The sequence below is a fragment of the Callospermophilus lateralis genome, chromosome 3 (assembly GCF_048772815.1).
Source record: "Callospermophilus lateralis isolate mCalLat2 chromosome 3, mCalLat2.hap1, whole genome shotgun sequence".
Classification (NCBI taxonomy): Eukaryota; Metazoa; Chordata; class Mammalia; order Rodentia; family Sciuridae; genus Callospermophilus; species Callospermophilus lateralis.
Genome location: NC_135307.1, coordinates 181,535,703 through 181,558,474, shown reverse-complemented (window position 1 = coordinate 181,558,474; position 22,772 = coordinate 181,535,703). Strand labels below are relative to the sequence as shown.

The 22,772-nt window shown below is 52.2% G+C and overlaps 1 protein-coding gene across 2 annotated transcripts in view; it reads right to left on the bottom strand.

Annotated features, from left to right (window-relative positions):
• Positions 1–298: 298 nt before the first annotated feature.
• The window catches only part of Plcg1 (phospholipase C gamma 1), a 33,537-nt gene continuing 11,063 nt past the window's right edge, over positions 299–22,772 (bottom strand). For both annotated transcript variants that reach the window (XM_076851854.1, XM_076851855.1), the window contains exons 3-33: positions 15,839–15,991; positions 15,633–15,726; positions 15,431–15,478; positions 13,716–13,800; positions 13,542–13,625; positions 13,295–13,329; positions 13,061–13,133; positions 12,860–12,961; positions 12,563–12,681; positions 12,391–12,476; positions 12,196–12,316; positions 10,553–10,721; positions 10,287–10,409; positions 10,098–10,199; positions 9,819–10,006; positions 9,308–9,508; positions 9,113–9,232; positions 8,838–9,018; positions 7,894–7,971; positions 7,041–7,144; positions 6,735–6,831; positions 6,485–6,554; positions 5,841–5,998; positions 4,360–4,456; positions 3,996–4,220; positions 3,773–3,921; positions 2,493–2,607; positions 2,216–2,377; positions 2,024–2,112; positions 1,749–1,933; positions 299–1,568 (exon numbers count right to left, since the gene is read on the bottom strand). In XM_076851854.1, the coding sequence (XP_076707969.1) occupies positions 1,526–1,568; positions 1,749–1,933; positions 2,024–2,112; positions 2,216–2,377; positions 2,493–2,607; positions 3,773–3,921; positions 3,996–4,220; positions 4,360–4,456; positions 5,841–5,998; positions 6,485–6,554; positions 6,735–6,831; positions 7,041–7,144; positions 7,894–7,971; positions 8,838–9,018; positions 9,113–9,232; positions 9,308–9,508; positions 9,819–10,006; positions 10,098–10,199; positions 10,287–10,409; positions 10,553–10,721; positions 12,196–12,316; positions 12,391–12,476; positions 12,563–12,681; positions 12,860–12,961; positions 13,061–13,133; positions 13,295–13,329; positions 13,542–13,625; positions 13,716–13,800; positions 15,431–15,478; positions 15,633–15,726; positions 15,839–15,991 (3,656 nt within the window). In that variant the 3' untranslated portion in view covers positions 299–1,525. The remainder of the gene's footprint in view (positions 1,569–1,748; positions 1,934–2,023; positions 2,113–2,215; positions 2,378–2,492; positions 2,608–3,772; positions 3,922–3,995; positions 4,221–4,359; positions 4,457–5,840; positions 5,999–6,484; positions 6,555–6,734; positions 6,832–7,040; positions 7,145–7,893; positions 7,972–8,837; positions 9,019–9,112; positions 9,233–9,307; positions 9,509–9,818; positions 10,007–10,097; positions 10,200–10,286; positions 10,410–10,552; positions 10,722–12,195; positions 12,317–12,390; positions 12,477–12,562; positions 12,682–12,859; positions 12,962–13,060; positions 13,134–13,294; positions 13,330–13,541; positions 13,626–13,715; positions 13,801–15,430; positions 15,479–15,632; positions 15,727–15,838; positions 15,992–22,772) is intronic.

Here is a 22,772-nt window from a genome sequence, read left to right as displayed (position 1 = left end):
TGCTCCAGAAGGAACACTTTCTCCTTGGTCCACAAGAATCTGAAGCAGGAAAAAGGGATTCCCACCAACCACCTCTCTGTGCAAAAGGACCAACCAACCATCCTCTCTCCACAATGGGATGCTGAAGCTGTAAGATGAGGTGGAGAAGGTGGCCTTACACTTCCCGTTCGTCCTGTTCGTTCAGAAGGAAGATTGGCTGGACCTGAGAGGTTTCCAGAAATGTCTCACACAGCTTCTATTGCCAAATAATCACCAGGCAACCGGTTTCCCTGAGCCCCCATTCCACAAAACATATGAGTTAAAGGAAAAAGGACATGAGGATGATTTATTTGGCAGTCAGATCTTAAGAGGGCAGCAGAACTAGCAAATGGCCAACCCTGAGCCCAAACGTGGGCAGTGGGTTTGCGTGTGCTGAATGCTGGCTATGCTATGAGGCACCATTGCGCCCACGGGCCTAGACCCCAGCCTCTGTCCTCAGAGGTAGGGGCTGCCTTCCCGAGCTTTCCATCTCTTTCCCTGCATATTTTTACCAACTAGACAAAAGTCGTGCTGAGCCAACATCTTGGGTCAGCACCTGACTGACTGACTCCCCCTACCTGTGAGGCAGCAGCTCCTTAATTCCCTTCCTGTTCCTAAGGGAGAATATATTGAGTCTTCATTTCATTGCTTAAAAAAAAAAAAGAAAAAGAAAAAAAGAAATAAAAAGCTCACCAGGATAGGCTTGGCCCTTTCTTCTCTTCCCATCCCATTCCTCCATCCCATGGTGCCTTAATACCCCACACTGAGCCCCACCCAACACAGCTGGCTGCCACTCCCAAAGGCTCAGCTCTGAGATGGCCCTTCAAGGGTGAGGAGCAGAAGGAGTAAATAACTTAGTTATGCTACCACTGAGAAGAAAAATAATACTGCTATTTTTATCATGATCCCCTGTATCTTTCAGGCTGGGTAGTATTCCCAGCCATGGGCAATGTGCCCTTGTGCTGTGTCCTCCTCCTCCCTGCAGGGCAGAGCCCTTCTCCACACAGGCCCTGCATTCCTCCACCCTGGCTCCAGGGCTAAACTGCGGGGGCATCTACCCTCTCACTCTGCCCAGCTGTGGTTTTAAAGCTACAGGACAATGTAAACTTTGTTTCCCTGGCCCAGCAAGGCGGCTCCTCCTCCTCCACTCAGGAATGTCAGCGGCTCCTTGAAGCCTCCTATGCTGCTGAGGCAGCCTCTCCAAGGGGCTTCGGCCCTGCTTCTGTCCCTACAAGATGGAAGAACCCATCTCCAGAAGTCAGGGCCAGATGTGTGTGCTTAGTGCGAGACACAGTACAGTTTTTGCCTTCACCCAGAATTGGGCATGGAGGCCCAAAACAGTACATCTCATTAATGGCTTGGTTTTGTCTAGCATTCGCTGCTGGAATCCAGACTCCAGGCTGCAAGACCAGGAAGGCTGCCATGGCAGGCGGCTTCCACAAAACCCAGTCCAAGGCATCCCACGAGGCGTGCAGCAACTGCTGCTCTCAACCAAGCTGGGACGCAACTAGAGGCGGTTGTCTCCATTGACCCGAGTCCTCCTTGGGGCCCTGGACGAAAGGAAGAGTGTCCTTACTGGCAGTAGGACCTAGTAGATCAACAGGACAGCTCAGAGCAACACAAAGCTTTCCTATCCAGGAGAAATGCTGGAGAAGCAGGACCCAGGTCTTCCTGAATCCAGCAGCCCTTTCCAAGCTGCACATTGACCACCTTCCCCCTACCACCCTCACCTTCGCTCCCGACTGTCAAAGTGGTCTGTGAGATGCTCCTGGGAGATGCGGAAGTCCTCAAATGGCTGCTGGTAGCGGGCTTCAAAGGAGCCTTCCCGGGGCCGGCCATGAAACAGCTGGCTGGAGGCATCTGAGCACCGCTCTCGCAGGGATGTACCACTGAAGGGACTGAGGTCACCATTCTCCTGCTCAACAAAGGCAAGTCAAGGGGTCCTCTGTACCTCAGGAGGCTCCCCACCCCCTCCCCAAGCTAGCCTACCCACCCTGATAGTTACCTTGGCAGGGAAAATGTCAATCTTAATGAGCAGGGAGGCCAACTCCAGGTCCTCACTGTAGTTGTTCTTCAAAGGCACTGCTCTGTATCCTAACAGGAGGAAAGCCTGGCCCTCAGCAGAGGAGGGCACCAAGCAAGTGGCCCCACCCTGGCAGCAAGGCCATAGGGCGTTATATGGAGAAAGGGTCCTCACCTATTTTCAGGCCTTTGACTGGGAAAGTAGCCTGAGCCAAAAAGTTCTGGTCACTAAACATGTCTTCCTCATAGACCACAAAGCGAAGGAAGGCAAATTCAGGGTTACTGATCTGGAACTGGAAAGGCTTGGCTGGCCACACAGGGTTCAGTCCATTGTCCACTGTGAAATTAGGGGCAAAAGGTTTCAGGACACCACTAAGAGGATGGCAGAACCTGTGGGGAGAGGACATCAGTGCCCAGGAGGGTGAGACAGTGATTGGGGAAGGTAGACTTACCCACAAACTCGGTCTTCTGTTTGGTACTGTCATACTCAGCTCCAGCCACCTCAATCTCCACAAAAGGACACACGATGCCCCGGCCATTCTTTGGCAAGTGCCGGGCCCCCAACACCTGTGAGGCAGGCAAAGGTGGGGTAGGACTGTCCGGCTCCAGCAGTCTCCACTGCAGGAGACTCAGGCAGCAAATGTGACACAGGGACAGTGCGCCCTCTGCTGGGCCTCAAAGACACAGCCCATTAAGTCAGGGTCCTAAGGGGATCCAGAGCAGTTGCTGCCTATACCAATTTATTGGAACTTGAGACAAAATTTTTGAGTTTTGCAATCCACTTCATGTTAAATCCATTTCAATATGGAAGTCTTTGAAATTACTTCCCCTGAGGACAAAAAAAAAAGTTTACCCATGGCTCTGCACCCATCCTCAATATGCCCAACTCAGGTCATGTGCTCATGTTCCCACACTTCTCTAAGACTCTGCTCAGGTCTCTCCCACCCTGAACCCACAGCACTGGGTCGGCCCTTGTCGCAACTTTTCAGCAGGCATGTGCTGGGGAGCTCTGGGAGCCTGGGTGCAAGGAGGCTGCTGGTCTCTTGAGCAAGCTTAACTCTTGCTTGCTCCTGCAGGCTCCTGGCTCATCACAGAACCTGTCTCTAAATGAAACATAAAAAAGGGCAGGGATGTGGCTCAATCGTCAATGGGGCCCTAGCCCCAGGCCCATCCTCTGCCTTTCAGACCAGCCTCCTCTTGCCAGTTAGTGGCTTCCTACAGCTTGGCCTTACTGGAACCTGATTCGTTGGTGTTGGTGCCGAGATGGGAACACAGTCAGCCCAGCTCCACAGCAAGGACCCACAGCTGACTACTTTCTACATTAGGAGAGTTGTGTCTTCAAACATAAGGCCAGCTCCAGTGCCCCTAAGTCCCAGGAAATGCTGATCTGTACCCTTGCCCCAGCACGCCAGCAGTCTCCAGCTCTGATGTCCCAAACAATCTCTACTCTTGGCCAGCTCAGTGTCAAAATCGGTGGTGGTGAACACCTGTAATCCCAGCTGCTCAGGAGGCTGAGGCAGGCAGGAGGATCATGAGTTCAAAGCCAGCCTCAGCAACTTAGCAAGGCCCTACACAAATCAGCAAGACTGTCTCTAAATGAAACATAAAAAAGGGCAGGGGATGTGGCTCAATGGTTAAGTGCCTGGTACGAAAACAACAACAAAACAAAAATATTCCTTAGCCAAGGGCGTCCCTTTCCCACCCTGAAGCCCCACAGGTGAGCACCACCTACCTCAATGCAGATGGCACAGGGCTCCAGCCCACGGAGGCTGCTCTTGTCAAAGGGGTCAAAGGCCTCGTCTCGCATGGTGCTTGGCTGTAGCACGTAACCACAGTGTCCACCGGCCATGAAAAGGGCCTGGTTCATCTGCATGGGCTTGTCTGCAAGAGCCAGTTACTGTGCATCCCAGCCCAACTACCCCAGGTCTCCCCTGCCCACCAGGGAACTGCCTTACCTGGGGTCTGGAAGTTGAGGGCCACAAGTTGACTGCCACAGATCCACATGGGCAAAGGATCATAATTGGAGGAGTCCAGCCGTTGGCCCTTGGGGTAGATGCGGGAGAGCTGCAGCCGATTGTATTGGAGAAACTTCTTGCCTTTGGCCTTGTTCACATATTTCTCAGCCTTGGTTTCCGGGAAAGACGACATGTCCCGGTAGCAGGCACGTTCTGTGCCAATCTCTGAGCCAAAAGGGAGACAAAGTCTGTCTGCAGGCACTGGTGGGGAGGACACTAAACACTCCTCTTGCACCAGCACTGGAGAATGCAGGCACCGCCAGGCCCCAAGCACACCGCCCCCCCAACCTGGGCCCCGCCTTACTCTCTTCATCGAAGGGAACAGGCCTGCAGTAGACGACAAGCTCAGAGAGCTCAAGGGCAATCTTCTTCCTCCGTTCCATCATCTTCCCCTCAGTGAGCTGGTGACACACACAAGGCCCTGTAGCCCCAGGCTAGAGCCCTACCCAGGAGAAGGAAGCCCCTGCCAGCCTGGGTATACCCACACTGCAGGTGCTCTGGGGCCCTCTCTCCCATCCCTTATACCTTCTAGACCCCACAAGACAATATATAAGGTCACAGTCCTCATTATTCTGTTCCTGAGGAGAGTCCTCCAACTCTCTTAAGAAGGTAGAATTCTCACCACCAGCCATGTCCTAAGGGCAGGGAACCCCAGGGCTGGCCATGCTCCTCAGTGATGCTTTCTAATACTTCCTTACGCAGTCTCATCCCAGACCAAAAAACTCCTTTTGGTTACCTGAGATCATTCTGGGGACTCATGCCCCACCTCCATCTCTGTACCTAAGGAAGATTCTCACCACCTCAGTTACCACAGATCTCCCTCCTCTCCATGCCTAATACCAGCTACAGAGACCCAGTCTCAAATGTTCTCCTGTCCCCTTTGCCCTGGAACTCCAGTTGTTTCCATGCTGCTTCTTTGGGTAGCTCCTCTACTCAGACTCCTTTCCTTTTCAGCCTAGACCCAGGATCCAGCCCTTCAGCCTCCCAGCACTTCATCTTCCCCAAGGTACACTCCTGGCAAGCCTTACCACCCCTATCCTCTCCTCTGGTTCCTGTTTTCCATAGCAGCTACAGATCTGCCCATCAAACACTGGGCAACAGCCTCCTAGCAGGAGCTCCCTTACCCTTGAGAAGGCCTCTGTTTCCAGGCTTCATGGAAGGGGCTTCTCTTCCCATTCCCCACCAAACCCCCAGCTTCCACCCTCTTCCTCATGGCCAGCCACTGTAGACTCCCTGCACTCAGTCATGCCACTTCCATGCTTCAGTCCTGTCACCAAGACCATTTGCTGCTGCTCAATCTGGTGGGCACTTTGTTTCTTATCTCACTTGGCTGCACCTCTGCAGCCTGCAACTCATCCAAACCCCCCAGCTCCCTAGCAGCCTCTAGCTTCTCTGCCTGTGCTTCCCGGGCAATCTCTCAGGAGTCCACCCAGGCCCTCTTCCTATTCTAGACCGCCTCATCCCACCTAAGCCTCTTGAGTACCTGTCCTGCTTCCAGCCCTGGACTTCTCTTAGCTCTTCTTGCCTTTTATTAAACTGCCCACTAAGCTGACTCGGATGACTGTACCTCCAACTTCACATTTCCTAAGCATACCATACTGCTTTAGGTGTCTGTTTCTTCTGGGTCCCTGCCTTAGGCAGGTCCATGGTATGGCAAGCACAGTCAGCTACCTGCTGTGCTGAGAAGATTGGTGCTGGGAATTGGAGGCCATGGCTCCCTGACACACCCATATCCTGCCCACCAAATCCCCCACCAACACCTTTCAGGTTCTAACAGATTCTCACCCTGGCATCTGCAGTCTGGGCCACTTCACGGATCTTCTTCACCCAGTCTTGCAGCTCCTCCTGGGAATCAGCTGCAACATCCAGGGACCAGTGGGCCACTGATGCCAGGCTGATGGAGAAGACGAAGAGCCGGTTGTTCTTGCCCTCAGGACGGATGGCTGGGATGGTGAGGAAAAACAGCTGTGTTCCCTGTTCCATACCCCTGGCACTGGCTCAAATGAATTCTATCTCATCTCATTTCCTCCTTACCACACCTTTGGGTGGGTTAGATCACTGTGCAGACTCATTTTACAAAGAACATTTCAACTCAGACACAAGCCTCTGTCAGTGGTGATGGTACCAGAGTTCCAAACCCAGCTCTGCCCGACTCAGGCCTCTTCCTCAGGCCATGTCTCCACCCCATCCAACTCCACACCCCTGCTGCCCAACCCATCAGAACTATGGATGTCAGTCAGCGCTCTCTGACCATCCTGACTGACTCCACAGTGCCTGGCACAGGGCGAGCATGCAGGGGCCAAAGAAAGCCTAGTATGTTCAGGGGTGTCCAGAATATGGGGAAAGTGAGGGTTCAGCCATTGGCTTCCTCCTAAGAGCCTGACCCAAAGGAACACTGTGCAAGCCAAGAGGAAAGGATGGGAGCTCACCAATCTGACAGGCAGGCACATCCACAACCCCCCGCAATAAGTCCCCCAGCGGGCTGTTCTCGTCCAAGTGCTGTGGAAGCAAAGCCCAGAGGATAGTCAGCACAGCTGCCACACCACCTGTGTGAGGCTGCATGTGTGTAACAATATGTCCTGTGACGACACAGGCTGGCCTGGGACCATGTGTGATGGATGTGTGCAGAGGATGACCCAGGGAAAGGGAAATCCCAGGCCAGTGTGGCTCTGGACTCACCTCCCTCTCAGGCTCCAGGGCTGCTGGGTTGACCATCTCTTCCACATAGTTTGACGGGAACCACAGCTGCTTCTTCCCACCATAGTCCCCTCGCCACCTGTGGGAGCCACATGGTGCTAACCCTCAGCAATCACCCCAAACTCCCACAAGGACAGCATCCTTAGATGGGGCTCCCACACCTAAAGCAGGCCAAGACAGGCACTGCTGGTGCACACAGATGACACACACTCCACAGAGCACATGGCTGGGGCCCTGGACTCCTGGCCCACCACATCACAGGCTCTCTGGCTCCAAGGGCAGGCTCACCAGCCTCCATCTTGTTTCTCCACATTCTGGATAATGGCGCTCTTGGTGAAAGTCAGCTCATCCTCTCTCTGGGCCTTATAGTCAAAGAGGGCTTTCACTGCACACTGCAGGGGTGAAACACGTGGGTTAAAGCAAACAGGCCCTCCCTATGGTTCCTGATTAGAGGACTCACGTGTACATACACGTGCTTACACTTCCCATCCTGAGGAAGGCTGAGGTCAGTAGAGAGGCCACTGCCGGCAACTAGCCCTAGTTACAGTCCTCACCACCACACTGCCCTGCAGGAGGCTCCAGGGCAGACAGGGTGAAGAGAGGGAGGGCCTCTGCCAGGGAAGCTCCTGGCTATCTAGGTAGAACTCTGCAACCCCCACCCTGGGCCCCAGAGAACAGGGCTGGCAGGCCAGCAAGGGAGATTCTGCAGTAGCCCTACAGCCTATGGGCATGGCTGGAACCCCATCATTCCTCATCTCTGAGAAGCCCCTGGCTGCTGAGAAGAGGGAGTAAGAAAAAGGGTACCCTCTCCAATACCTCAGAGGTAAGAGGAAAATCCTATAAGATTTTCCACAAGAGAGCAACTGGCCAGTGTGTTTCTCATTTCTGCTGCCACCCAGGGAAGAAATGAAGTTACCCCTAGGGAACAATCTGGAAGGGTCAAGCTAACTCAGAGGACAGGGCTAAGGAGTGGGTCAGCCCCAGGAGAGCTACACATCTCTCACAATATCCTGGGCCTTAGCAAACCACAATCACTTCTCCACACAGACCACAGACAGGCCCAGAATACAAAAATGCAGCTAAGCTAAGCAGTTGGAGATGCTCTCTGCCTTAGCTTCCTGTTCCGAGGGCTAAGCTGTACCTTGAAAGTCGGTATAGGGTTTGCCTCCACATAGAAGCCAGGGTTACGGCCTTCGTACAGGGCCCCATAGTCAGGCTCCTGGAAACAGGACACATTGAGATTTATTAATGCTTCAAAGCAGCTGTTCGTACCCATGGGTCCCTTTCTCCCACCACAGCTGGCCTCCACCTGGCCCCCCTCAACAAGTCCCTTCACTGACACCTGGTCCACTGAGAGCCCCCAACTTGTGAGGTGCATAGGGGCCTGGCCTCTCCTTTTTGTATATCCTGTCCTGAGGCACACGTGATTCTAAAATCTGTACTTTGGCTCCTGAGAGGATTGTAGCTAGGTCCCCAAAGGTTACCAGAAACCATGATTTTTGTTTGGTAGCTGAACCCAATGTCCACAAGAGCCCCAGAATGCTCCTGCCTGTCCCTGGATGTCTATGTCCCCTAATGACAAGTCTTTCTCAATTATCTCCTGTTCGAGACATCTTCTTTCAACTCAATGCCATGACCTGGGTCCAGAGTCCTGGTCACCCACTGCACCATTAGTTCCTGCTTCTTCCCTTGCTAGTTTCCCCTGCAGCTTGTCCTCCATCCCAGCACCCAGAGGGCATCTGCATAAACCCACTGTGTGGCCCACTCTTTTCAACTAGGAAAGTCCAGGCCAAGCCTGCTAGCAAATTTCTGGCATCTGTATACTACTCCCTCTATGAGCTCAGGACCTGGTTAACCTGCACCTTGGCTCACTGGTATCCTGCTTAAATGCCTAGCCTCATCCTTGCAAATGCAGCTCAGATGTCATTCCCTCCAGAATCCCTTCCTGGTGCCCAGTCTGAGACCCCTTTCATGGAAGCTTCTGCAACACTCTAAAACTTGGTGTCATATACAGTCAGATTATCCAGTGACCATTAGATTTTGTGTCTCTCCTGACCCCGCTGTCATGCTCCCCAATCCCCTTACAGCTGTGCCTATCTTCTCCAGTGCCTCCTCATTGATAGGGTAGCGCAGCTTCATCTTGCGGTATAGCGGGTGCTTCTCATAGTAGCTGATGAGGTCAACAAGGCTGTCAAACTCTGAGTTGCCCAGCATCACAGTCTGGCCCTCCTGCTGGACACGGCAGTGCTTGATCTTGCCTTCGGCCCTTCACAAGGACAGGATGGTCACATGGAGTCAAGGCAGCACAGACCAAGGTGAGGCCCCACACCCCCTCCAGCATCCCTGGGCTGACCCCTCACCGGAAGGAGATGGCATATGAGTTGGGCTCACTCCGTTTCCGCACCAAGAAGGCCCCATCACGGGGCACACGCATCAGCATGTGCTCGGCCTGTGCTCTGGTCAGGCTTGCATGGTACCACCTGAGGACAGGCAGAGTCAGGCCCCAGCCAGCACCACCCCTGGTCCTGCCCACCAGCCCCAGTCCTCTCCCTCACTCTTTGCTCTCGTGGGCATTGGTCTGTGGGACAGGCTCTGAAAGGCGCATCTCAAACTCGTTGCAGCGCAGGGGCACCTGCTGATAGTGTGTGATGAGGTCATAGAGAGAATCAAAGACGAGGTTGTCTGTCAAGAAGAACTTGGGGGTCCCAGCGTCCTGCCGGGAGTGGATTCGGCAGTGCTGGACTTTCCCGTTCCGCCTGAGGGAAGAGAGGATGGAGGGAGTCATGAGATACAGATCAGGGCTCCAAAGAACAAGGTCCACCCCAAGCAAGGCATCACGTCTCAAAGAGGAAGGTCAGTCTCTAAAGGAGCTCAGGTAAGGAACAGAGGCCGTCAAAGGGATTAAAAACGTGTACAGTCACAACGCACATGTAAAGAAATCACACTCCACATAGAAGCCTGGAACAAAGGCTCCAAGTGTCAAAACCATGACCATTTTTGGTGGTGCCATGGCTACATATACACACTGGCAGAGCTTGTGCAATGAACGCACTAGGAGTAGGTTACCAGAAAGACAGTGTGTAGTCACCCACGAAGGTCTCACTCTCGCGCACTAGGAAGGAGCCATCGGGAGCCCCAGTCTCAATGCAGTACTCAGTGAGCAGGCGCTCTGCAATGTGCCGCCCGTCCCGCCCTGCTCCGAGCTTCCCGTGGAACCACTTCTCGTTGGAGTGCAGCTCTGTGCTACCACTGGCCTGTGAGGGGGAGGACAATAGCAAAGCCACTCGGTGACTCTGACCCCAGCCCTGACCTGGCCCAGCCCCAAGCCCCAGACAGACTCCTTACCTCCTTGGGCTCTTCCTCATCCTCGTTGCCTTGGTCACTGCTGGTCTCCTCAGAGTAGTAGATCTTGCTGCTGGTCAAAACGAAGTAGTGGGGATACCACTCCTGGAACAGACAAAGGGGCCTGTAAGCCAGGGCTCTCACCACCCTGCCAGCATGCCCTGCCCTGCCGTGCCCTGCCGGGGAGCTCACGTGGTTTATGGGATCCTCCAGGTAGAGGATGCCATTCTTGATGGAGTTGCTGATGTCGTTCTCAGAGTACATCACCGAGCTGGGCACCTCCTCATAGGCACTGCCCTCGGCCAGCTTCTTGTGCTGCATGGAGCAGGCCAGGTCATGGCATTGCCTGCTCCAGTCCTAATTATACCTCCTGCTGGAGGACTAGACCAAAAGCAAGAACCTGGCCTGGGAGAGGCATTGCAAGTGTGGGGCTCCTCCCACCAGCCCTCCACCCCTACCTTGATAAGGATCTTCCTCTTGAGCTGGTTGGGTGAGGGGAGCCCATCAGCAGTGATGTCCACAGGCTTGGTGAGAAGTGTGTCCCCAAGCACCTTCTTGAAGTACTGAGCCATGTTCCTCTGCTGGGCAATGCTGCAGTGGTCCTCAATAGACAGAATGACAGGGTACCTGTGGGACAGGACATGAGTGCAGTTGATGTAGACCCTACAATTCTGTGGGGTGAAGGCTCAGTCCAAACAGCACCCTACCCACAGCCCTGGTGCTGGGAGCCAAGGACCTGGGAGCATCCTAATCTAGCAGCTCTCTCAGAAGAGAGGCGGCTGTGGCCACAGCTACTGGTATAGTGGAACGGGTGGGAACCAAGAGGGGCAGGTGCTGCAGAAGGAAGCCCCAGAGTTGGTTGGTTTATGGAAGCTGCCAGATAGTGCAAAAAAGATATCCTACACTAAAAAGAGGTCAGGGAAGAGTAGAAGCAGCCTCTAAATACAGCTATCGGTGGGGCTGAAGTTGTAGTCAGTGGTGGAGAAGTTGCCTAGCATGTGTGGGGCCCTGGGTTCAGTTCTCAGCACAGCATATAAATGAATGAATAAGGGCTAGGGCTGGGGCTCAGCGGTAGCACACTTGCCTGGCAATTGTGGGGCACTGGGTTAGATTCTCAGCACCATACATAAATAAGTAAAAATAAAGATTAAAAAAAAAAGAAAAAAAGCGCAAGTGTTTAAAAAAATAACAAAATTTAAAAAATGAATAAAATAAAGGTCCATCTAAAAAAAGATATTAAAAAATAATAAAAAATAAATAAATACAGCTATGGGAGGGTCAGTGAGGTACAAAAGATTAATTACCACAAGTTAGGTAATGAATAGGAACTAAGGAATGAGTCACAGATAATTCTCTGGACTATGAAGGAAAAGGAGCTAGTGGGACACTGGCCTGTAGAGATAAAGGCTAATGCCTGATGTGGTAGTGCACACCTACAATCCCAAAGACTTGGAAAGCTGAGGCAGGAGGATTTCAAATTTGAGGCCAGCCTTAGCAACTTAGTGAGGCCCTAAGCAACTTAGTAAGACCTCTGTCTCGGGGCTGGGGATGTGGCTCAAGCGGTAGCGCGCTCGCCTGGCATGCGTGTGGCCCGGGTTTGATCCTCAGCACCACATACAAACAAAGATGTTGTGTCCGCCAAATACTAAAAAATAAATATTAAAATTCTCTCTCTCTCTCCCTCTCTCTCACTCTTTCTTAAAAAAAAAAAAAAAAAAAAAAAAAAAAGACCTCTGTCTCAAAATAAAAAATAAAAAGGGCCAGGGATGTAGCTCCGTAGTGAAGTGTCTCTTCAATCCCCAGTACCAAAACAACAAAACAAAACAAAAACTAAAGAGGTCAAGGTTAAGGACATGTTTTTTGAGGGTGAAATGATTTGAAGGTGTTCCACAGGCCATAAGGACCTATAAAAAAGGTGGGCCAAGAATGCAGGAAACAAGAAGAACATGGGAAACAACAGCTCAAGCAAGAAGCAGGAGAGGAGAGGCCAAGAGTAAAAATAAAGATGGAGGGCAGGGGGGATGGGGCAGAGCACATGAAGGGTCCCAGGAGTGAGAGAGCTGGAGCCAAGATCACCCCGGGAACCCCCATGCCCACTCACTCTGAGGCCACGAAGGCATGCTCCTTGATGGTGTGTAGGACATCTGAGAACTTGATCTTGGTGGTAAGAGTGTGTCCATGGTAAATGACTGGCATCCCATCTGGGCCATCCCAGCAGTCCACTGAGGAGTAATATCACCACGGTCAAGGGAGCATGACCCTCACCTTCCCTCCCCAGCCCCTGGTCCCCACGCACACTCAATGCAGCGACAGCCCATCCGCAGGCAGCGAGCATAGGCTTCCAGGGAGGACTCGCTGGAGAACTGGTCCCCGGTCAGGTACCTGGACAGTCAAAGAGAGAGGCAGGTGTGGTCTAGTGGGCCCTCCTCCCTAGAGGGGCTAGGCAGGGTAGAAGGAGCCACACTCACGTGTTATGCGAGGAGGAGATCCAGTAGTGGGAGAGCGGGTTGTTCATGGTGTCTGGGGACACTGCATCCAGCTGGGAGTTCCACACGCTGTTTTCTTTGGAGAACAGGAAGGTGACAAACTGTCCAGGAACAAATGTGGAAGGGATGAGAAAGTGAGCACCAGCTGCCACCCAGAATGGGAGGTATAAGCAGAAGAGGGTGCTCAGCCTCAACCGGGCAGGGCAAGGTAGAGAGCCAGCAAGAATTAGGTGGCATCCTGGGGGAGAGTCTAGTTCCTAGGGCCTAGGTTGAGCTCACCTCATCCAGGAAGAAGTACGGCTCCTCAATCTCTCGCAAGGGGTCTCGGAGAAAGCTGAGCATGAACTCCTGCACCTGGAGGCGGTCCACAGCCCACAGCTCCTGAGTGGTGGGGAAAGCAGGCATGAGACAAGCCTCTAGTCAGTAGTGAATGCACCCCCCACCTCCACCAGCTCATATGACACCCTTGCCCAACCATACCCCTTGGTACTCAAGGAGGAACTGCTGGAACTCAGGAAGGGACACTCGGCAGAGCTCTGGCCGCTCCCCAGTCCTACGGAGAAAAGGCTAGTGCCTACATGATGGACAGACAGCAGGGGCCCTTCGGGGGACAGAGCCTAACTCCCAGCCAGCATAGCTCACCCCTCCCATCACTTCCCCACCTGTATCAGAATCACCCAGGGGAGAGCCCCACTTCCCATCTCCAAACCAAACCTCAAGGTGCTGGAATCCAAGAAGGGGAGGTCCATCTGCAGGAAACAGAACCTGGTCAGGGACAGAGCCTGGGAGATCACACAGGCAAGGGGCTCTCAGGAAGAGGCTGGGACAACAGATGGGGGCAGGCCTCAGGGAGCAATGGCACCCAAAAGCTCCCAAGCAGGGCGTCAGGGCTGAAGCAAGCAGGGTTGGGGGTGGGGTAGAGAAGCAGAACAAGGGCAGGGAGGACAGGCGGCTCATGCACCGTCTTCTGGGCGTTGTACATGAGGCTGCGGTACAGCTGAGCAAACTGTCCATAGGTGATGTCCCCACTGCGTTGCTCCAGGTCCTGCATAATACAGAGTACAACTGTTGGTTAGGGCACAGCTGAGGGGCTCCTGGCCTCCCCGACCCTGCCAGAGTCCCCAGAGGCCCTTACCGTCAGCCGCTCTCGGAGGAAGCGCATGTTGGGGACCCGGTAATTGACCTGAGACAGCATGTTCTTCAGGTCCTTGGCTGATATACTAAAAAAAAAGACACGCCCCCAGGGATCTCATCCAGTTTCTTACACTCTCTGACCCAATGGTTGAGTTCACCTGGGGCTGGTCAAGTAAACAACTCTAGTTGGAGAACTTGGCAACCTGATGGCAAGACTGGATTAGAACCTAGCAGTGAGGGATGTACCTTTCTTTCTCTGGGCCTAGGTTTCCTCATCTATGCAAAAAAAAAGCTCATAATTCTGGCAAGAGGTGACGAGGCTCAGTCAAGCAGGGTAGGCATAGGAGGGAAGGAAAACCATCTCCGGCCCACTTCTCACTAGCACTACTGTAGCCTGTGCCTCCAGCTGTCCAGCTGGCTTGGAACTGGGTTCTCCATCTGATATCTACCCAGAAACCTCAGAACCCCAGCCCCCAGGCTGTTAGCACCAAAGTGAAAGGGGCCAGGCAGGGTGAAGAATTCAGACAGCCATGTGTCCCTGCCCTCCAGGATTGCTGTTGCCCAGGAAATGGGGCCAGGATGCAGACTGGAGACAGGATGGACAAGATGGAGAAGGGAGGCTCTCTCCTGGAAGGTGGTGTTGGAAGGGAGGGGACACTCCTTTTCTGGCCTGATAGCCTGGCAAGAAGCACTAAAATTCCCTGAGGGGACTCAGCTCTGCACCAAGGGTCAACTGCTGTTGAACAAGCGCTCGCTGTGCACAAGTACTGCCTCACCTGACCCTGAGTCACCCAGGAGGTTGATGTGCCAAAGTCCCCATTTTCCAGGAAGGAAATGGATATTCTCATCTGATTACCACCCTTTCCCTCTTTCCTATCAGTATATGAACAGCTGTTGTTCTGTCATCCCGCCTAGCTCTCTGTTCTCCTCTGTGGCAAAACCCCTGGGAAGAGTCACCCACACTCCCTTAGTGTCCTTGAGCCTCTCTTACCACCTGGCTAATGATGCTCTGCCCACCATGTTGCTAAGCACACAGTTTACTTGCAGTTGTCACCATTCTCTCCTCTCCATGGCTTCCTCTTATCCTCACTACTGCCACTCAACCCCTAATGTGGGAATGGTCTGGGATCAGCCCCTGGACCTCTTCTCTTTTCTTGCTATACCTGCCCCTTGGGTGATGACTTCCTACCCACAGGAGTTTCCCTATCATCAATATATTCAAGTCAGTATGTCCACCTTCTCTCCTGAACTCATTCTACCCACCTGCCAACTCCACACCTCTATCCTACACACACTGTAAGACTCACACCTGCAGTGAACCCTGAACTCCCCACAATGTGTTCCTCCTAAGGTCTTCCTGCTCCAGTCAATGGCAATCCCATTTTTGCAGTTGCTCAAGTCAAAAAGCCTACTGATCCTTGACTTTCTCTCATACCCCAAAATCAATATGTTAGGAAATTCTTTTTTGGCTCTGTCTTCAAAATAGAAGATAGCCTGAAATGAACCACTTGCTACCATTTACCACCCAGATCCAAGTCCTGCCTTTTTTCTTGTAGAGGGTGAAGCCACTCAGAAAAGCCCTCCACATAGCAGAAGGAGACTTGTGCCAGAATCCCCCACCTCACTTAAGGCAGGATGGTTCCCTCTGGCTCTTCAGGTGGCTGTTCAGAGGCTACTGTCCTGACTACTGAGTATGAGTTACAGCTCAGCACCTACCGATCCTCACGATTCCGATCCACTGAGTAGAACTGTTTTCGGAGCCACCTGGAGAGAGAGAAACCTGAGGTGAGGGTCACTTCTCCAGCCAGGGCAATCCCAGGGGGGAAAGGGGAGTAAATTGTGTCTGGGCACACAGAGTCCCTGCCCCTGCTGCCCTTACCCCCAAGGTCCCCTGTCCTAATTACATCATGGTTCTTACCTCTCAATCTGCAGGGGTGTGGCTGCCTTTAATGTGTCCTCCATCAACCAAGTTAAGCCCTTGATCCACATGTTCACTTCATCCTCAGATGTGGCTGTGAGCAAAGGTAACAGCTGAGCTTATTAAGGCACATACCTCTCATGGGGGCAGGGCTGAAAGCATTCCCCTTACCTACCCCTACCTCCTTCCAAACCCTCGACTCCCACCTTGCAGGCTCAGGGTTTTTAGGCGGAATTCCATTCCATAGAGGATGACAAAGCAGTGTGACTGGTCTGGCCGGAAAGCAGGGTCCTCTTGATAGCGATCAAAGTCCCGTGAGGTCTTCCCAGGGCGAATCTCCTTGATTTCACGAATATCAACTAGGAAGGTAGTAAAGAGGCCAGGGTCAGTCTAGAGCCCACCAGAATTGCACTAAAAGGAGGGTGGCCTGATTTCCTCACTCATTCCCACTCCTTCCCTCAGGGAGCAACCACAAAGAAAGTTGCTTCCACTGTTTCTCGGGGCAAAGCCAAAACCACTCACAAGCAATCTAGGCAATAAAAGAGAACTGGGTTGATCTAAGAATAGACCTTTACTAAGGGATGAGTGGCCAATGAAGGCTATCAGGGCAGGGAGCTATGTGGCATCCCACTCCCTTCTTTGCTCCCTTACAGAAAATACAGCCTGGACTCTTGGACCTGGAAAAGAGCTGCACATCAGAAGAAGCAATGGAGACCAAGGCTGTTCCGGAACACAAACACACAACCAATCATGAAGTCTCAAGGGTAGGGCTAAACAGGTCCAGATGGGTCTCAGGCCCATAAAACTGGTATGTGCCTGAAATGCTCCACACCCTAAAGACATCCCCACAGAAGTTCCAGCAAGAGGCCTAGTCTCCCCTAAGGCAGCAGCTGTCCAAGTGCTGCAGATATCCTGGGTCCAGCCCACCAGTTGGCCTGACACCACTTCCTTATCAAAGGGCCCTCACACATCACAGGTTGAGAAGTATACAGGCCTGAATGGCAAGTGACCTGCCTTGGCCACTAACCTGAATGTTGATTCAGAGTAACTAAGCCAAGGGACTCATTTAACTTTTCAGTTTTACCACCTATAAGGCAAAGGGCTTAAACTGAGTTTCTCTGGAAGGTAGGGTGGTAGAGAAAACATGCACAGGCACTGGGGCAAGACTGCTGAACTAGAATCCTGCTCCACCTCACATCAGCTACATGATCTCGGCAGAGGATCAACCACTCTCTCCACTGCTGCATGTAAAGAGGTATCAAACAAGAGCATCAGAAGGATACTGGTAAGGCCAGTGCTGTTGTAGCTAGAAGTGCCAGCATTGTGCATTGCACATAGAGGGAACTCAGTTCCTTAACCAGCCAGAGTTTGCTCAGGGGCAGAGGCTCTGATCTGAGGCCTGGAAAGGTTCAGATACTCTACAGCACAGGATGGCTGCCCCTGGCTATATATCCACACTATGCCCTGGGGCCACCTGGAAGCCTAGACAGAGGACAGACATTCTAGCCCAGGATGGCAGATTTAAGGAAGATCAGGTCAAGCAAAAACCTCTAGAGATGACTGAACTTTTCCTCAGTTTGGGATTCTATTAAAATGCTCTGACCCTAGACTCACCTAAAGATGTGGAGCTCTGCCTGGCCAGCCCCAACACCCAGGCTCTTTTCCTGACCTGTCTGTCCCTCGAACCACAATAGGCACCACCTATCCCACCTGGAGCAGTGGTATCACTTCTGACCCTAACTCCAGATCTCCTGCCACAACAGTCCTGGTTCTACCTGGGCCAACTCTGTCCTCTCAGTAAAGCCCCCTAACTTTCCTGATGGTAGGCCTACCTTTAGTTCTAACCAACTGGCCATCCATTCTGACTCTCTTGAATCTTCATAAAACTTTATTCTGACCCCTGAAAGTCCCACTCATCTCTACGCCCCAGACTTCTCCTTGTCAGCCTAAGGAGACCTGCTCTCATATGGTCTTCAAAGCTTTTCATAATAGAAGCTCAGAAATTACCTGAGTTTTTTGTCTCCACATCTTCTCTGTTCCATCCAAACTATACCAGACCTACAGCAAGAATAGTCAGTGCTTCCTGTCCCCATTTCATTCCATTCCCTGGCCAGGTTCCACTCTCTTTCACCAAAGACCCAGCTGAGAAGCTCCACCCTGCCATGGTAATCCTCTCCATGCCTCATGGTGCTGCACAGACCTATGTGCCTCATCTCCCCCAGGCCCGGCAGAGTCTCTCCAGCACTTGGAGAATGAACAAATGAAAAAAGCAGACACACAGGTTGGGAGTGGGCAGTGAAATGAGGATGGAGTGAAAAAATAAGGTACTATACTCAGGTAGACCCAGGGAGAGGTAGAGGGTGAGGATGGGGTTATAAAGACTCAGCCTGAGAACACAGAAATGGAACATCCACAGATGGAAGGAGCAGCTTCCACCAGGGGAAATGCCCACATCAGAAAATGCACAACAACCACAAACTCTGCCCTTTGAAACAGAAATCAGTATGTTCTTCTGGTGCAGAGCTACTGTCACCCTCCTTACACCACCTTACAAAAGAAGGGGTGTCTGTGGGCACACTCACACGTGTGCCCCCACCCCCCACACATATACTTGTTTATGGCCAGGGCCTGCAAAGTCCATAACAGAGATCTTTCCTCTCTGCTGCTCACTGGGCACCAAAGGTAGTTCACAATGATGTGGCAACTGCAGGGCCAGTCACAGCCACCCCCATAGCCTCTGGTTCACATGTGCATGTGCACAGTCAGTGGGCCCTAGGTGAGCAGCCTGCCCTGTGTTCCTGAGCACAGTTCCACAAAAACCAGGCTGAATGCAAAACAGGAGCTTGCCTGAGATAGGACCTAGGCAGGCAAAGAGCAGCTCAAGGCTGGACACGTCACTCTCCCCCAGTTCTCACCTGGTCCTTTGAACTGCCTCCTATAAGGAGATACCTCTGATACCCTTAAAGCCACCAGCAGACTGAAAAGAACCCGGCAGCAGTGAGATGTTCTACCCAGTTCTTGAAAGCACATCCTGTGCTACTCCACCCCATCCTCTATCCTCCTAGAACATTATAGCAGGGTCTTCTTTCCTGAGAGAGCCAAGGCTGGTCCTCCAGGAACTGCCATCATAGGGAGGCTCAAATCAGACATGGCCTCTGCCCTACTTGCAGAGCAGGAGTAGGAGGCTGAACTGGTCCAGCATGATCTAGGCCAGACATAATACGGCTCACGAAGAGGAGAAAGAGTCCTCCCCAGAACCTGGAAGCCTGGGGAGGGAAGGACCCCTCAGAGGAGCATGACCAGCCTCCTCTCCCATGCAGAAGTGTGGGAGAGTAACGTTCAGGGGAACTCTGGAGGAAAAATGAGCTAGGTCTATTGAGAGGCCCTCATTATGCAGGAGATGGGGGAGCAAGGAGGAAGAACTCTCTGAGGACAAGGGCAGGAATTCACAACCAGGAAGCCACCTGATGTGCAGCATGATGATCAAAGCCAAATTCCCAGGCTCTCCCCAACCTGAGGGTACAGCCTGCCCAGAGCTTCTGAATACTCATTCCTCCTGGGATCAGGTCTCCACACCCCTGACAAGGCTACCCAGGATTCAGGAATGACCTGGGTGTGCCGCTCCAAACACAGCTGTGGTAGACAGTGTAAAGATGAGGGCAGTAAGGAGAAACCAGTCCCTTACATTTAATCCCCACAAACATCCATAAGAAACAAAGACTCGGCCTTTCTTGATGGGCTCTGGGGTAGTGAGCGTTCCCCCCCCTCCACCAGTGCTGCCCCATGCTAAGGACTGTCATCACATGCAAGATCTGAGAGCTGATAACCTCTCACAAGCCAGGCTGCCAGTGCTCTAGGTAGAATCTTCGGGGCTCTGCTCTGCCTCCCACCCCTAATGGAGATCTGCCTCCTCCATTCCCTCAGGAAGCCTTTGCTGCTGTCTCCTTCCTAAAGCTGCCAGGCCTAGTAAGGAGAACCACACAGGTCTGAAACTGCAGCTAGGAGGCCTGGCAGTCCTTCACTCTTTTGCCTTAGTTTTCCCATCAAGAAACTGGAAATCCCCCTTACCTCAAGGTTGCTCTGAAGGCCTTCTGGGAACCCACCCACCTGTCCATGTGCCTATTGCTGTCAAAATGGGGCCTATGAAAGATGGCAAAAGGAGACACTCACATGGCTGCCTGCCAGGCTCTGCCGAGGGCAGACACAAACCTGTAAGAGAGAAAGCTGGGCCACAAGGGCAAGAATCCAAGTAGCAATTTCCCCAGCTCAAAATGGGGTCTTGCAAGAAGGGCCCTGGGAAGAGAAGTGGGTCTCCTGGGGTCTCCATTCACATCATCACAAGATGTGTTTTAAGTTAGATGCTGCTTCTGGGCCTGGTGCACGCCTCTGTGTGCTCCTATACAGTCTGAGGCATGTGCAACACCACCGCCCTGCACACAGGAGGGTACGGGAACAAGAGGTCAATAGATCTGAAAGACCAAGTAGGATATCCTCTCTGGCTCACCACAGATAAAATGAAGGTTTCAGTGAGGATACACTAGCCATAGACCTTCAGGTAGAGACACATTACTACTGCATAAAGACCCCCACATGGGAGCGGCAGCCTTGGCCCACCTTCCCACACCAACCTCAGATGGTTTGTTTTGGTTTTGACAAAAGGAAATGTGCTTTCTACTTGACACTTGGGGACGGTGCTAAGCACTGAGGCAGAATGCCACAAGACTGAATTTGTAAAACCTAAGTTTGCATGACCAGGCCAAGGACACTGGAAAGAGCAATGTACCCTTTCCACCTCTCTTCTCTTCTCCTTTCTCATCTTCCCTTTCTTGGCCCAGTGACAGGTTCCTGAGACCACAGAGACTAGAGACTAGTTCTTTGAGCAGAGCATCTGAGCCATGCAGGCCTAAATATCAACTGCCTTTTGAATGTGCCAGTAATGGCAGTTGCTATCCCTTTAAGAACCTGTTTCCTCATCTGAGCCATAGAAAGAATCACAAGCTCTTTGAGGGCTGAAAAGGAAGATAACTCTCAGGACTGGCTGAGAACCTGCTTCTGCAGAAGAACAGGCCCCAATCCCTGGGATGACACCCAATTCACTAGGTGGGCAGAGGTGCTCTTAAGGGGACAAGCTCAATGATGGGCAGTTAGTATCTTTGGGAAAGGGATCAGGACAATGCCCTAGAAGGACCCATCTGAATGCTCCCTTCAGCTCAGACTGCTTCCTGTCTTGTGACTCCTGCTCCTCACCCCCTCCCAGACATTAGGCCAAGCCACAGGCCTGCCACTAGCTCTCCTCCTGCCCATTGCAGTAGGACAACCACCCTGTGTGGCCACTGCAGAGATATATACAGAAGCAGTATTCTTGCAGCCCAGGCAGAGTTCTAGGACAGTGGGGGACCTTAGGAAAGAGAAAAGGGATAATGAGGGTGGAGTACTAACCCTTTTGCAGAACTCCTAAGAACACAGCTCCCTGGGAGCCAGCCAGTCCTTCCCCAGGGTAGAAAATGGCAGGCAGTGAAAGATGAGAAGAGGGAGCACAACCACCAAACCCAATACCTTAAATTAGACCCAAACTTCTTGGTTAGAACCCATGTCCCAGTGTCCCTTGCCCTCAACAAAGTAATTTTCCAAACAGTCCTATAGGTAGGACTACTTGGCAAAGGGAAGATAATGATGAGGCATATTTTCCTTCCTATTTCTATGCAGTACCTGCCGTCATACCAGACCAGTAGTAAGACAGGACCAGCACCCGCTTCCCAGGACACACAGAAGAATCTGTAGCCAAACCATGGAATCCAGGTTACGCCCACATGGGCTCCCCAAAACACCTGACCAAGAAGAACAGCCAAGCCTGACTCAGCATCCGGCCCCTGTCCCACCTTGGTAAACAGGAAAAGTCCATTCGGAGAGCTAGATGAAGGTCTGTGGGATTCCCTACATGGGAATCCTGCCACAAACTAAATGCTTAGGCACAACTGCACAGGATCCTCACCAATACACAAGTTACCTAGAGGTTAGATACTAAAGGAATCTCCTCTTCAGAGAAATGAAGAAACAAAGGGCCTAAAGTGTCTTGTAATGGTCACATGGTGATTCATGCAGACCAGGGCCCTCTGCAGTATCCCCACAGCAGCCACCAGTCCTGATATTGGGTATACAGAGGAAAAGCCTGGCAGACACAGCAAGTCTTCATATCGTCCAGGCGGGCAGCCTTTTCCCCCAGGATGCTAGCTCAACCTCACCCATTTCAGAGGTGGCAACAACATACCTAGGCCCCAAAAGGAGAGGGAAGAAGGTGAGAACTTTAAGTTGGAAGAAAGCATAGCAGCCACCTATTAGTTTATTCATCCACTCCATCAAATCACACATTGACTAGGCATCTATCTATCCCACCTCAGGCTCCAGGTTGGGTCCCAGGGAAATAGATCAATAAGGTATTTGAGTTCCTGTCCTTGAGAAAACTCTTGCCTGATGGAGGAAACAGATGGGGAAACAGATAACTATGAGGTCATGCAAACAGTGGAACAACAGGGAGATGTCTGTGGTACAGAGAGCGGCAGGGTCCTGCAGTGCTCTATAGAGGTAGGTCAGGAGGCCAACCTGCACATGTTGGTCAGAGAGGGTCATGAAAGCCAAGGCATTGACACAGGAGTCTTGCGTATTCTAGAAACAGTGTGTTCAGAGTACAGGGAGAGAGAGCAGGCCTACACTGGCCTTGATGGCCACAACAGGGGAAGGTAGCAGTGGGAGAGGTGGCTTTCCCCAACTTTTCTGTCCAAGCCCAGATGACACAGGTAACCCAGGGGTTAGCTTCCAGGTCAGGAGTTCCGTGTGCTCTGGTATCTGCTCCCTGCAGTCTGATGCTACCATTCTCCTTTGAATAGCCTGTGCCTGCTGGCCTCCCTGCTATACATGAGAGGATAAGAGTCCACTAGGCCAGGTCCCAGGACTGTCTGGGATCTCAAAAGGCTCTCAAACTATGCCCCTTATGATCCATTCAGGTCACATGTAGAATCACAGTCCTGGGCATAAATCATTTTCCTATCATTCTCTTTCTTGACCACAACTTCCCCCTACTTGAAGCTTTGCCCTCAATCATTTCCACACAACCTCACCAGGTTTTCCTGCTTCTTGGTATTC